Source organism: Setaria viridis, chromosome 1 (assembly GCF_005286985.2).
Source record: "Setaria viridis chromosome 1, Setaria_viridis_v4.0, whole genome shotgun sequence".
Taxonomy (NCBI): domain Eukaryota; kingdom Viridiplantae; phylum Streptophyta; class Magnoliopsida; order Poales; family Poaceae; genus Setaria; species Setaria viridis.
In genome coordinates this window covers 36,337,071-36,351,855 of record NC_048263.2, presented here as the reverse complement: position 1 = coordinate 36,351,855, position 14,785 = coordinate 36,337,071, and the positions used below count along the sequence as shown (strand labels likewise).

At 40.4% G+C, this 14,785-nt stretch overlaps 3 protein-coding genes across 3 annotated transcripts; 1 reads left to right on the top strand and 2 right to left on the bottom strand.

The window, feature by feature from the left end:
- Positions 1–10: 10 nt before the first annotated feature.
- LOC117836484 (ASC1-like protein 2) lies at positions 11–2,552 on the bottom strand. The gene is made up of 6 exons (XM_034715923.2): positions 2,283–2,552; positions 1,452–1,681; positions 1,209–1,364; positions 806–991; positions 531–715; positions 11–307 (listed from the first exon to the last, which is right to left on the bottom strand). The coding sequence occupies exons 1-6, from the start codon at positions 2,412–2,414 to the stop codon at positions 276–278; spliced, it is 921 nt and encodes a 306-aa protein (XP_034571814.1). The 5' UTR covers positions 2,415–2,552; the 3' UTR covers positions 11–275.
- A 1,386-nt stretch (positions 2,553–3,938) lies between these two features.
- LOC117836433 (serine protease SPPA, chloroplastic) lies at positions 3,939–12,381 on the top strand. The gene is made up of 13 exons (XM_034715861.2): positions 3,939–4,441; positions 4,720–4,903; positions 4,990–5,127; positions 5,804–5,974; positions 6,041–6,144; positions 7,217–7,284; positions 7,606–7,772; positions 9,629–9,698; positions 9,775–9,929; positions 10,130–10,235; positions 11,287–11,374; positions 11,445–11,588; positions 11,932–12,381. The coding sequence occupies exons 1-13, from the start codon at positions 4,052–4,054 to the stop codon at positions 12,163–12,165; spliced, it is 2,019 nt and encodes a 672-aa protein (XP_034571752.1). The 5' UTR covers positions 3,939–4,051; the 3' UTR covers positions 12,166–12,381.
- A 658-nt stretch (positions 12,382–13,039) lies between these two features.
- On the bottom strand, positions 13,040–13,967 carry LOC117836445 (basic leucine zipper 8). The gene has a single exon (XM_034715871.2). It carries the CDS (start codon positions 13,812–13,814, stop codon positions 13,305–13,307), a length of 510 nt encoding a protein of 169 aa, XP_034571762.1. The 5' UTR covers positions 13,815–13,967; the 3' UTR covers positions 13,040–13,304.
- Between the last annotated feature and the right edge of the window lie 818 nt (positions 13,968–14,785).

Below are 14,785 nucleotides of genomic sequence, written 5' to 3'. Positions count from 1 at the left end.
GGCAGACATGTACACAAGTAATGTTTTCCATTAACTGTGTAGGTGCTATACAATTTGACCTAGTTTTACATAAATGGATAATGCCCAAGTGACATCCATCTGTGATGCTCACCTGGAAGGGTGCTATTGTATTATTATAAGTTATGAAGAGCCACCAGAAAACAAAATGTGAAATATTTGAAAATGCACACGGCATGTTCCTTTTTCACCTTCAGATACACAACTCAATCCATCCTCTCCTGTTCCCCTTCACCTTCAGAACTTACACAGCTCAATCAATCCTCATGTTCCTCTTCACCTTCAGAATCTACATGACAGTGGGTAATAGTGAGTCTTATGGTACATAATTAAGTAAATCTGATCCTTATATCACGTGTTAGTCCATTAGACATTGATGGATAATTGCATGGGCCCCCAAGATAAATGTATGCATAACTGAGATATTAATAAGTGATGGTATATTCAACTCTAAACAAAATTTAGCCTCATATAATAACAGATTAACACTCTTAAGGGAAAGGAGAACGTACCAGATCGTATATCATCCCCAACATGCCCTCTATTTTGTATTTGCTTCACAAGCATCCGATACATTAAGACCCACCAATATATGTGCAGAACAAGAAGGGAGAATAGAAGACTGTTGAATACATAGTAGTATATTGGCCCGTCAAACTTATGCTTCTCCTTGTCTAGAGTCAGAACAACTTCATAGCTGAAATTTAAGAACAAATACATAAGTTTTAGTTATACCAAGTCTGTAAAGTATATAGACCCATGCATGAACATAGTTACTCGTCTTTACCTAGTGCTCCAGAGAATCCAGAATGGATAATATATGAGGCGAAGGAGTACCCAAGAACTGACAAAAACAAGAAATGAAACATCTGCAAGCAACTCATGGCCACTGTACTTGGAAATCTTTCCAAGCTCCAGGAACACATCAGTTGCATCATGAATGGCAAGGACAACTGAACCAACCCGAGCAAATCTGTTTTAGGAAATTAAATTAACTCTGAAATATCAAAGAAAATCATTTCCAAACGATATTATTTCTAAAATGCAACTGCCAGTATAAAGAAGTATTCACAAACTGACAGTCTGAGTATGTGTTGAGAGCAATAATGTATGAGAAATTGAGAACGAAACTTGACTTGGATTCAAAGATAAATTTGCATAAATAAATAAATATCAAGATACCAGTATACCTGAATATGTAAGACAGTGCTATCAGACAAACGGTTGCTACATGGTGAGTCATTGAAATACCAAAGTCTGAGCGCCTTGTTTCCCAAAACAAAAGGGCAAATATTGAGTACGTGTAAAAACCAGTAACATACATATAGACCGCCTTGAGTTTAAATCTGGGGAAAAATACACTTAGTATAAATAAATAGTAAAAGGTGACCAAAGAAGATGTTCCCTCAAACAAGGGAAGGTGTCTGACATACTTTATTTTTTGATCTGGCCAGACCTGATCACCCGGTCCAACCCAGAAATTTCTTGTAGTTGTGAACCATGGCTCGTTGTATGTCACAGACAATGCCAATAGCTCCCCAGAAAGGAAATAAACGCATTTCCAAGCTGATTCTTTAAACTTCCTGATCTTTCTCTTGCCTGCATACGTAGTAGGATCAAGCTTCTCATCCTCATTCTTGAAAATTAGCTTCCTGGCTAACCACTACACACACAAAATCCTGGATGAGAGCCAACACATAGGCCTCCCTTCAGGAAAAAGAGAATTAGTTCTTTGTGGAAGATGCCAAATAACTCTCATTCATTCCCAACCAACAAGTAAGGCGCAGCCACATCTCACGAGTAATCTCCTTTAGATTTGTTTTGAACAAGAGTTGAAATAAAAGCACCAAGTATGGAAACGTGTAGGCGCAGGTACTTAATAAAACAACTGGCGTGTCGATGTCACTGAAAAAGTTCTGCCTATAGGCGCCTCCACTAAGTATAACCACTCCGTTCAACATGTTATTTTGAATGTTTAAGCTAATGGGAATTCAGGAGTTGCCAGTTTGCCACTCCACTTCTCACTAGCATGTAAGTTCAGGGATTACACAATTACATGTCAGTGAGATACATGGTGGCAGGTCCTGAAATGGCGAAGAATTTATTGACAAATTCTCTGAATTTCCCCCGTGTTAATCATGTGCACATTAGCACCTGCTCACAGTAATAGTGTGACACGCGCGCGTCAGAACCCCGACTCCCCTAGTTCTCTATGAATGAAACAAACATAACTGGTGTAAAAATGGGCGGGACAAAGATACAACCTCGAATACGAAACGGTCGAGGAGGAAACGGGCGGCGAGAAAGAAGATGGCGAAGAAGGGGATGGCCGCGAAGTCTGGGTAGGCGGGGTAGCTCTCCGTCTCCCAGTCGATCAGCTGGAGCGATGTGGCCATCGCCGCTCGTCGGAGGGAGCCGGAGAGAGGAGCGAGACGAAGACTTCCCTGCAGGTGCGGTTCGACGGTTCGTCACTACTTCGCCCTGGCGGCTGAAGGGTGAAGGCGACGGCTGAACTGAACCCGCATGAACGGACGCTCCGGGTTCTTCCTACTCCTACTTGGTCGCTTTCTGTGACCAAGGGCGGAAGATTTGATTTTTCAGTTGACTTAGATTCTGAAAAATCAAAGTATCAAACCCATATCGTTCTAGTAGTTTTGACTTTCGAAGGATGCGTTTGTATACATGTTGAGTTTGATTTCACGTGGTAGAATATCATGAGAAATTTAATATTTATTTTGCTATTATGTTTTGAACGATGCGATTCTATACATCTTGTTTTTTATGTTGATTTGAACGATGAAAAGTTTATTTAAGATGTGATTTTAGAATATATATGTTACTTATGTTCTGACGGACCTACCTCGATTCCATGGTCTCAAAATTAAGAACAATATTGGATGCAGGTATTAGATAAATACTTAATTTACATGTTGTATCAACATTTATATAAACGTTCTCGGGTTTCTACCTTTTAATCTTACTTGTATGATCCATCTCAAGTGTTGTCTATACAGATGATCTCAAACGATTATAGAATGTTTGGATCCTAATGAAATAACATAGTTTCTGAAGACATACCCCACGCTACCATGCACATCACATTTTGAAAGTAAAGTGTATATTTTGTTGAGATTAAAGTATTTTATACAATCTGTGAAATGCTACAACCTACATAACTCTCTACAAAACCATGAACGGATCTCAAAGTCAAAAGAAAAACTTCTATAAATCCTTGTGACCCATACACAGTGGTGTAGCCAAGGAGGCTGGCAGGGGCCATGGCCCCCCTAAAAGTTTTAGCAAACTTGTAGTATTACTAATACATTTCTAGTAGATAATAACATAAGGTAGTGATTGATTGAATGATTATTGGTTATTGTGCTGTTTGTGCACACGATAAAAAAACATGTAGTCTATTAAGTTAAACTTAAACTAAAATTAAGAAGTCATATGTTGTATATGTGTTTATATGGCTCCCTCTATACCAAAATCCTAGCAACGCCACTGCCTACATGAGAAAAAGGTCAGAGGACTACTTGTTTGCAATATAATTTAGTTTCGGATATTGTAAGAGTTAGCCAAATACTCCATCCATTTTCAAACATATGATGTTTAGGATAAATTATTTAGTTAAATAATTTGTCATGAATATCATAATTTATAGTAAGAATGTTCTATTTGAATGAGATAAATTTTTCTTGAAATGAAATTAAAATGTAAGTTAAATATTTGAATTTCACCCGAGGCCGTCTTATCCAGATGACCAGGCAAACTTTTCAAAAAGTGCTCTATTTTCGTCGACTTACCTGGCGCTCAACGTGGCGCCAAATCAACCGCCCCAGAGCTATCCCCCACCCCCTCCACTCCCGACCCCACAATCGGTAGACCCGGTCCACCACACCTCTTCGGCTTCCTTTCCTTCTCCCCACTCCAGTGCTGCCCCCCAAACCCATCCGCTACTCCCCGGCGCCGCGACGAGGGCTCCGCCTCGGCTCCCCGCCATTCCCGAAGCTTCCAGAAGTTTCGCCTGGCAATGGCGAGGCTTCTCGTGCTCCGGGCGGCGCCGTACCGCCACTCCTCCCACCTCTGCGCCGCCACCCTCCTCGTGCTCTCCCCCTCCCAGCACCGCCACTTCGCCTCCTTCCCCTCTTCTCCCCACTCCGCCGCGCGCCGCATCCTCCCGTCGCCGCTCCGTGTACCGATTCGCGCCGTGGAGTCCTCCCCTGGGCCCACCAAGGAGGAGCAGGAGCCGTCCCCCGCTGCTGGTGAGGCCCAGGAGCCGCCAACGCCCGCGGCGTCGGCGTTCGATGTCGAGGAGCTCGGGTGGGGGACGCAGCTCGCCGTTAAGCTCCGCATGCTCGTGGCGCCGCCGTGGCAGCGCGTCCGCAAGGGAAGCGTCCTCAACATGAAGCTTCGCGGCGAGGTGATTGCTTCCGCACGGCACGGTCGTTTGCGGTTATTCTCCCCTTAATGCGATTTGCTCATTTCGTGCATTCTGAAGGTCTTATCCTAATGCGTGTCTTAGTATTTTTATGCTGGTTGTTTAGGTTTGCGATCGTAGGATTTTCTCATGGTATTAGGTCCACTTTCGGCAAATATCAGTTGCCATTCTGTAATATGGACTTTGTCCTTTTCCCCCTAGTATTTGTCAACTTTGATAGTGTATTATGTGACTTGTGTTGTTGATGGTAATGGTTGCAGATATCTGACCAGTTGAAGACACGCTTCTCGTCAGGGCTGTCACTACCACAAATATGTGAGAATTTTGTGAAGGCAGCATACGACCCACGAATCTCTGGGATTTATCTGCACATAGAGCCGCTGAGATGTGGGTGGGGGAAGGTGGATGAGATCAGAAGACACATTGTGGATTTCAAGAAGTCTGGTACCTATAGAGGCGATGCTGAGTTTGGTATCTTAGTTTATGTCCATGCATGCCATAGGATGAACTAATTTTGAATGATTTTGCAGGTAAATTTGTTGTTGGTTACATGCCTGTTTGTGGGGAGAAAGAGTACTACCTAGCTTGTGCGTGTGGTGAGCTATACGCACCGCCAAGTGCTTATGTTGCTCTGTTTGGTCTAACTGTTCAGCAAACATTTCTCAGAGGTAATTTCTTGTACGACAATGACATGAAACATCTACTTTGCTGATATGGTTACGGTTTTTATTTTGGGTAAACACTGAACAAGGAGTATCACGCTCTTCTGTAATCCTCTTTCAAAGTGTCACTTGTTCACTGTGGAAAGAGTTTTGCTGATTTATTGTGGTTTTAGTGATGCAATAGAACTATGTAAGTTGCTAACTTTCGTTAGTGATTAGATGGTTGTTGTGCATAGTACCCTGGCATGAGCTTTCTTGTACATCTTATATTATAATGTTATGCTCTTATATATACTCAGTCCAGTCAAACACAAAGGTGATGTTTTAATACATGTAGTCAACTTTCTTAAATAGTGGCTATCTTTACCTCCGAGTATTTAAATAGGACCTGGAAGTGGTATCCACTGATTTATTTTGAAAAAACTTTCACACTAGGTTTGATAAATATGTTAGAAGAAACTTTAGTGGTTAAAATTACATTTGGAGACCATATGGATTATCCAAAATGCCACTTACAACCACAGGGAATAGTCTCTAATGCATTTCTGATAGTTTCACTCCTCATTAGGTGCCAAGTTCGTAAAGTGGGTCATACTTGACATTTTATTGTTCCATATACAAACAACTTGAATGCAGCTAAGCTCCTTTCAGAGTGTCTAATAATTTCAAATTCATTGTTAAGGTGTTCTTGAGAAAGTTGGAATAGAACCAGAAATTCAACGAATTGGTAAATATAAAAGTGCCGGGGATCAGCTTGCACGCAAGAGCATGTCAAATGAAGTTAGGGAGATGCTGGCAACACTGCTTGACAATATTTATGGAAACTGGCTGGACACGATATCTTCTACACATGGTAATTTCAGCAGATTTGTTTTGCATATTTTAGAAGAAAAATTGTCATTGTAGAATTTGTCTACAGGGAAGAAAAGAGAAGAAATTGAGGAATTCATTAATTCAGGAGTCTACCAGGTTGCCAGACTCAAGGAAGAAGGTTGGATAACAGATTTAATGTATGACGACGAGGTACGAGTTTCTGAATTGACTGATAAACATGGTGTAAAGCTAACTGCATGCATAGTAGAGCATCCGCAGTGGCCTTTCGGCATGATCGGATTCATGCTCTCCATGCAAGCATTTAACTAATATTCGTTGTGGTTTTCATGTTTGGAATACATCTATTGTGGTTGTTTCAAGGCATTTTTCAAACGAAAGATGAGGGCGGAGGAGATTGTGGCTGGAGATGAAACCTAACAAGAGCTACAGAAAAAAAACAAAAGTTTACCATACATATACGAAAGTAAATTGCCGTTTGAACTATTCTTAGGTTCCTTATTTTACCATTTATTGATTTAGCAAGAAATAAATCATTTGCGGCCTGTGTAATTCACGGTGCCAAAGATAATCAAGTATGCATGACAGCATGAAGATGAAATAGATGGCAGCATGGTGCAAGCTGCAAGGCATCTTTGTTCATGATGCATATATCATTCTGTATTGGAGTATATTTCAAACCATAGTTTTGAACTTATGAAACAAGCTATTGAAACACCTTTAGGGCATGTACAGCACGGAGCAGATCTAAACATGCCATCTCAGAAGAATTTAGCAAACTCAGGCTATGCAAAATCTGGTTCAGTCCTTAGCTCTTCTCATGAAGCTGACAAGGGGTCCCACAATTAATAAAATAGTGATGCTTCTTCCAAACCAAAACCATCCCCATCCGATGCACACCAAGTTTTGGTGCACATATACTACTGTTTTTCACTGTTTATTTACTTGGTGTCGATACCCCGACTTGCTCATGTGCTTGTATTTTTTTCTTTAGCTCCTCCACAGACAATGGGTTGGATCCTTGTTTGGAGAGATTAATAAGCCTTAGTTTCTCTTTGGGGCATGAGTTGCACATGCCCTTACTTTATTTCTTTCACTGAGAGCATTTAAGTGTGTTGTTTAAGTGTTCAACCCAAATATGTTTTTGTTATGAGTAATAGCAATTCATAGATCAAATACCCCTTTTAATAATATAAGTTACCCCCTTTTAATAATATAAGTTTTCTTCTGCGTATGTCTTTGTTGTCATTGTCTAATTCAACAGGTAATGTCAATGCTAAAGGAGAGAGTAGGGCAGAAAGACAAGAAAAGTCTGCGTATGGTTGACTACAGGTAGTCTAGATATTTCTATGGTAACGTGAATAAAATAGCCTATCAGAATGAGAATAGTCCTGTCTAATGTTCTGGAAAACTGCCTGGATTTTCCTAGTTTCTTTACATATCTTTATGTTGTATTTTTAAATATCAATGTTTCAAACAAATGCAATAAGCTCTGCTGTACACATTCTTGGCAATATAGCTTTAAATACAGATCTCCTCTGGTCAGACAGGTCAAACGAACCTATTATTTAATGTTGCTTTACTACTACAGGATGCCAATTCCTATCTACTTACTGTTTCATGTACTGAACTAGTACCGGTTCTCTTTACTAGTAAATACTCGCGTGTCAGTAAACGGACCCTTGGATTACAAGGAGGAGGAGAACAAATTGCCATTATCAGAGCTTCTGGAAGCATAACACGTACTCGTAGCCCATTGAGTACTCCAAGTTCAGGCATTATCGCTGAGCAGCTAATTGAGAAGATACGAACTGTTAGAGGTAATTTTACTATATTATGTCAGCAACCTTAAATTTGATTTGTACTTTGTAAGTGAGTTTATATCTTTGATTTGAAATCCGATCTGGAAATTTCTTTTAGTACCAATTATTGTTCAAGGTCTCAGGTATTCTACAAGTTTAAACAGCGTATATGTTGATTTCTGATTTACAGAACACATGATATGCATGATTTCCTAATTTACCTTTCCATACCTCTCTTTGGTTCAGCCAAAGTATTGAGTAGAAACCATTTACAGCAAGGGATCCAGCCACTTTTTTGCTGAATACAAACATGAAACTTTCCATTTGCACTCATCAATGCCAATTCATTGTTTAATTTCAGTTTGTGCAGAACCACTATATTTTAAAGAGGCTGAGTAGTTAACTCTTGGAACCATAGAACTAATGAGGTCTTGTTTTATTTACGCTCTTATCACTAAAGTTGTGCCAGATGTTGATCATCTGGGCGTTCGCCTCTCAGTTTAGCTTGTGCACTGAGAGGGTTTGTTTCCTTGTTGTCTTTATCCGTTTTCATTTATTTTGCCCTTCTGGGCATTGTAAATGGACCGGCATTCTTTTGTTACCTCTATCTCTATGTTATGTGGGGCCTTCAGTATGCACGGCGTGGAAGGAATGCCAAGGAGGCGCTATTGTCAGGTGTCAGTAGGAATTTGGTTATTTAGAGTTTGGTTTGCTAGGAGATTTGTTTAGAGATAAGCTTGGGCAAGGATTTACATCAGCCTATATATATGAAGGCTGTGTAATCAAGAAAATCAAGCAATATATTGAGAGTTCTCCCTATCTCCTGCCTCCTGGTTGTGTCTCGCCATCGCTGGCGCCCAAGCCGCGGCCTAGAGGTCCAGGGCCAAATCTGAGCACTTCTCATGGTTACGATCTGCGCCATCCACCTCCCTCTAACTACCCACCATGATGTGCAGTTCTCCTGTGTATCTGAGAGGGGGAAAAGCACTTTAAAGGTTTTTTTAGCCAATTGAACCAAATCTGCATGAAGATATTTTTCTTAAAAAATCAGCTAACACATGTCTACTGAACTCACTCCCTCCCTCTCTAAAAACTATTATATTGCACCATCAAGATAACCTTGGATAGGCAATTATATGGAACCCAAAAGCTAATGTTGCGACCTTATTCCCCACAGTTCTCTTGTGTTGCTGAATTCTTGATCTCTCTTGTAACAAATATAAGAACATCTGCACAAATATAAGTTGTTTAGAACGTGGACATGGTCTACAAGGTAAAATATGATATCAAGATAAAAAAGGTGTTATAGCAAGTGGGCTGGCCGCAGGCCTAGGCCCACGAGTACTGTAGCTCGTGAACAGTACCACGAGGGGAATAAGATTGGTTTGTTAGCAGGTCATTAGAGATAAGGTTGTTAGAGAGATAAGGTTATTTAGATTAGATTGGGTTTGTTAGGTAGCTGGCTATATAAGCACAGCCACACCATCCATTGTAATCAAGCAAGAAGAACCCTAAAAGTAGTCAGAGCCTCCAAGTGAGGGCGACGAATAGGTTCTTTGTGCTATCCCTAGTCCTACCATATCAAAAGGATTATATGTTGTGAATGTGCTTTTCATGATGGATCAATTAACATTTGTCAATCTATCTAGTTCTTTATATATTGATGGTCAAGGTTGAAAAATTTAGACCGGTGTGAGTCCGAAAGAAACTTTGTACTTGCAATCAGAGGAAGTAGTCCCAAGGAAGTTGTGATAGGTACAGGGGATGAACACTTGTTATAGTTGATATGGGCATGTGTGTATCATGCAAACTCCTGTTATTTCATCTGATATGTAGACCTATTTTTAATTATTGAAGCTTTTTGCACTTTACAGAATCAGAAAAGTACAAAGCTGTTATCCTCCGTATAGACAGCCCTGGTGGTGATGCTCTTGCTTCTGACCTGTAAGTCATGCTTTAGGATTTATTACTTCTCAGCAGCATCAGATTTTTCAGTATTACCAATTCTTATTTCAACTAGGATGTGGAGGGAAATTCGACTTCTGGCCAACTCCAAGCCTGTGGTTGCTTCGATGTCTGACGTTGCTGCAAGTGGGGGGTACTACATGGCAATGGCTGCACCAGTAATTGTTGCTGAGAAACTTACTCTTACAGGATCGATTGGAGTTGTTACAGGTGACCCTTATTATTTTGTGTTCTAAGGTTATCCGCCTTGCTAGTGATAAGTCATCTACGTCAAATTCTAAGGTTGTCCACCTGTAGTTCGTCACAACTTTGGAATTGGATTAGCTCTAGTCTATTCAGAATTTAGGTAGCGAATTGAGCAATTGTTTTGTATTTATTCCTGGTTTAAAACTGCTTACCTGGAATTACAGGGAAGTTCTGCCTTCAAAAGCTTTATGAGAGGATTGACTTTAATAAAGAAATTCTATCCAAGGGTCGATATGCTGAGCTTAATGCTGCTGATCAACGACCTTTAAGGTGAGATCTGCACTTTTTACATCATGGTACTAGTGGACCATTAATTAATAATGAGAACAACATAAAAGCAGTTCATTGGAACTTGTGGTATAGTCTGCAGTGATTCCGGTTGCTGAAATGTTTTCTTATCATGTGAATGCATCATAATTAAAGCACATTGTTATGGATCTAAAGGGCCCAGCTAGGCTAGATGGCCACAAGGGCTCAAAGCCCACACGGTACTGTTCATGGATTAGGAAGAGTTTAGAGATAAGTTTACTTGTAAGTCAAGTCATTAGGATGTCTTGGGAGTCTAGTTGTGTCTTCCCCATAAATATGAGGGGAAATGCAATCATTGGAATTCAAGAAAGAACCAAGGGCTTAGAGCCTTAGACCCTTAGCTCTCCAGCTCCTCCTCCCTTCGTAGTAACCCAGGCCCAAGGGGTAGCCAAGTCCCTTACACACATGCTTCATTCTCATCATTTTAGTTTTAGTTTTGTTAGATTAGTTTCTTAATTTTTAGTGAATGCACTGCAGCGTTGAAGTATGAGTCACACAAGCATTTAGTGAACATGAGCTCCCATAATGCCACCTTTTTTTCCTCAAACGTGCCCATCATGTAGCCTACTGGGCCAATTTGTTGGCTTATTATATAATTAACTGTGACATTTAATATATGTTGTATATTTTGTTTCAGTATTGACTGGTAAGTACATGTGCATCCATGGTTTGTTTGCGAATAGAAAATAGAACTATAGAAGAAATAAAACTTGCTTCTGTCTACTATGGTTGTTATGCCAAGATGGCAGTCTGTTGCAATTCCTTTTTGTTAACAAGTTCTTCTTTTCTGAGAAGTCTTAGTTAGTCGATAAGTTCAAACACCCGTATCTTATTTCTTTTTGGAGAAAATGGTTCAGACCGCATTTGAACCTTTCTCCCCCTCCTTTATGGAGCATCAGTGCAAGTGGGTTACTACCATGGGTCAGTCTGTCAAGATTTGCAATTATTTCTTTTAATCTTCACTATCATATGAACCACTTTGAATTTGAAGAATGTGATGTATTTTCTGCAGGCCGGATGAGGCAGAGCTTTTCGAAAAGTCAGCGCAAAATGCTTACGCTTTGTTTCGTGATAAAGCAGCCATGTCACGATCAATGAGTGTAAGGCCTGATCTCAGATGCTGAGTAGCTAATGCATCTTCAAGTACTTATTAAGTGCTTGTGCCACCAGGTTGATCAGATGGAGACTGTTGCTCAAGGTCGTGTCTGGAGCGGCCAAGATGCGTTTTCAAGAGGGTTGGTTGATTCAGTAGGTGGACTCTCACAAGCTCTTGCTATTGCAAAACAGAAAGCTAATATACCGAAGCATAAGAAGGTTTGTTCTACCAGAAAGATTTAATGCATTTTGATCAAATTGCTATGTTGCTCCCATATATATGCACTCAATTCTTTTTCTCGTATTCAGTTATTACCTCATTAATGCTTGACGTTCTCATGAAGCAACTGAGACCTTTTTATGTTAAGTACTTAAGTTCATCTGGTCTGTTTGAATTTGCAGCAGTTCTATTACCTTTTTGTACGTCCTGACCCTTTTTTTTTCATACTCTTGATATTTTTCTTTATGACAAATTCTGTGAGTTGCATTTATGCAGCGACTTCAGTAGGAAATGCATAATGACTACACCTTTCAGATGCTGATTGTATGCTGAACAATGCAGATCCAGCTAGTTGAAGTCTCAAAGCCCTCACCAACATTACCGGAGATCTTATCAGGCATTGGGGGTTCATTGCTTGGAGTTGACAGGGCAATGAAGGGAGTGCTCCAGGACATGTCCTCCCTAAGTGGAGTCCAAGCTAGGATGGATGGAATCTTGTTTGAAAATTTAGGAGATATGTCAGGAGAAAATCAATTATTCTTGCTCATAAAAGATATCGTAAACTATTTTGATTGACCCTAGCATTTGGTACCTTCTGTTTTACAAATATTTGTATTTAGGGATGAGGGAAAGTTCATAATGCCATTACACATCTACCTTACACAGAAACAGGTAGTTTGGGATTTGTACAGTTAATTAGCATTATATATGCTATTTTGATATTTTGTACTAATGACTAGAAATATCGGGATTGATATACTGAAAAAATCAAGGAAACGTCAACTTTTCTTATGTTTGATACTATCGCTAAAGCCCTCAAGGGCCCTAATACACTCTTCACCGGTGAGATTTTATGTGTGTTGCACTATATAGCATATCCAAGTTTCAGGAGGTTTCTTGTGTTTGGAAGCCTTATGACAGGAGCTCCAGTAATCTGCACAATCAGGTGCATTGACCATATGTCAGATTTGGCATGTTCGGGTTTGCATATCCGATTCAGGAGTCTGCAGCCAATTGAATTTGCAGAGGAAGAAAGGTAACTGCCCTTGCACTCAGTAGTGCTTTGACAGCACCCTTTCTTTTCTTTTTATGGGAATGCTCCACTATGGGCTATTGCCACTAACAGTATGAAATCTTTATCAAGACATTATACAGTTCATATGAATATGTACCAGACTTGTATTGAACTGGTGATTACATCTTCATATTGTTATACAGTTCCTCTATGTACCCTACCTGATCAGCTCTTTGTAAGAAACTATAATGTCGTGCAGGAAATTCTTATAACTCTTTATTTTCCTTGTAGCCAAAAGGAGATTTTTTGACTAGTGCATTTTGCTAATCACGCGATGTTTTCCAGTTTTTGTGAATTTATTTAGTCCCTGTGACCGTCTATGCTGGATAACTATGGAATCGAGTGGCTAGCTTACTCACCTCCTGTAGATAACTATTAATTCTGCTAACAGATTTATCTTATCACCCTCTTCTGAGAAAATAACTTACAAAGCTCAATGTTATTTTATCCTTTTGTGACATTCAATAGAATATGATTAAAGAAAATGGAGAACTCTCCGGTCACCACTCAACAGCTACATACTAACATTGATACCGAATACCAGAGCAAAGATGCAAAATTGAAAGCCTCAGGACATACCAAGGAAGCCTCTTAGTTTAAGTCTCAAATTATCACATCTAACACATGTAATCCTGGATTTTCAAGAGTCAGGATTCATGACGCCACTCTCTGGGGTCTCTACAGGGAGCTTCTCAAGCTGCTTCTGCAATTTTGTTTGTTCATCTCTCAGCTGCGAGTTTTCATGGAGAACACGGTCGCAGTCTCTGATGACATGGTTCAGCTGATCAAGGAGTTGACGGTTGGTGCTGCGCAGGTGAACAACCTGCGACCAGAGCTCACTCAACTGCTTCTGCTTTCTCATGCGTGATCGCCGGGCAGACTCCCTATTGGATATCATCCTTCTCTTCCTGCGCTCTTCTGCCAGGCTGCGTTGATAATCATCTGACTCCTCGGAATTGGATTTATTACCAACTGGCAAGCTTGCTTCATGGACCAGGTGGGCAACATCTTGGTAGTACGAAGGGTGAGGCACCAGAAGGTTGCTATACTGGAAGAGGAAGTCATTTGTAGCTGCATGGTAATGAGGTTTGAAAGAGGCTGCACTTGCAGGAGATAAGTATGGAACACTAGCAATCTCAGCAGGGTACATGTTCACTCAAGCTATGAAATGTAGGGAAGAATGGCTTGTGAAAGAAAAGAGGAGGGTCCTGGGGTGGATTTATAGTGTGCAAGAATCATGGAAATGCACAGGACCCACAGCTGCAACGTTGAAATTGCCTTTTTGTGCTGCTTTGATATGCAGAAGCCAGGGACAGCAGCATAACTTGCACATATACATGAGACTGAAATTACCAAATGTCTTGATGGACATCATGTATTGTTTTATTATTGTGCCAACTTTTCTAATTGTATTGGGCCAGCATGCTTCCAAAAGTGCCTTCATCGAGAGACTCCATTTGCGATCAAACAAAGGCCATGAGATGCAGAGTCCTGAATAACATCACTAGCACCAGGTGCTCTAGCCATTTAAAGAGATGGTGGTTGGATAACAGTGACAGGCATTTGTGAAGAATTGTGGAAGGGGAATGGACTGTAAAGTTAAAGGCGAATGCTTGAAAGAGCAATACTGTCATGGATCAGCTCTATACTGAGTACGATACGTGATCGAACTATTTTCCGTAGAAAGGGTTGTATCTAGGCATGCTTGATCTACTACTACCCAGGGATTTCAACTATCTTTCTTTTTTCCTAGAGGAAAACGGTGTACTGAAATGATGATGACAGCGGTAATCCTAAGGAACATTGGGATGGTATTTTGTTCTGCGACAGCTGCTAATAGTTTCTGGTAGAGCTCTCATGCAATGGGAGAATATTTCAGAAAGGAAATAAGAGGTACCAAGGTTGGTGTGTTCTGTCCACTGTTGTGGACCCCAGTGGAATTTTGCTTGGATAAAAAGAACTTGCACTTCAGAAGTTGGCAACTTGGCATTAGTTTTCTCATAAGGAAAAAACCATATCCACTAGGTCTTATGCTTTGGCACATAAACTTTGCGCAGTTCCAGTTGCTTCGTACCTTTTATTATTTAACTGAGTTTTATAAACTAAGAGTTCAGGTGGCCT

Coding starts and splice junctions, on each gene's coding strand:
- LOC117836433 (XM_034715861.2), top strand. CDS start 4,052: ATGGCGAGGCTTCTCGTGCTCCGGGCGGCGCCGTACCGCCACTCCTCC. Junction 4,442..4,719: donor ACATGAAGCTTCGCGGCGAG/GTGATTGCTTCC, acceptor TAATGGTTGCAG/ATATCTGACCAGTTGAAGAC. Junction 10,236..11,286: donor GCTGATCAACGACCTTTAAG/GTGAGATCTGCA, acceptor TATTTTCTGCAG/GCCGGATGAGGCAGAGCTTT.
- LOC117836484 (XM_034715923.2), bottom strand. CDS start 2,414: ATGGCCACATCGCTCCAGCTGATCGACTGGGAGACGGAGAGCTACCCC. Junction 1,365..1,451: donor TGGCCAGATCAAAAAATAAA/GTATGTCAGACA, acceptor ATTTTTCCCCAG/ATTTAAACTCAAGGCGGTCT. Junction 992..1,208: donor GCACTGTCTTACATATTCAG/GTATACTGGTAT, acceptor TTCCTAAAACAG/ATTTGCTCGGGTTGGTTCAG.
- LOC117836445 (XM_034715871.2), bottom strand. CDS start 13,814: ATGTACCCTGCTGAGATTGCTAGTGTTCCATACTTATCTCCTGCAAGT.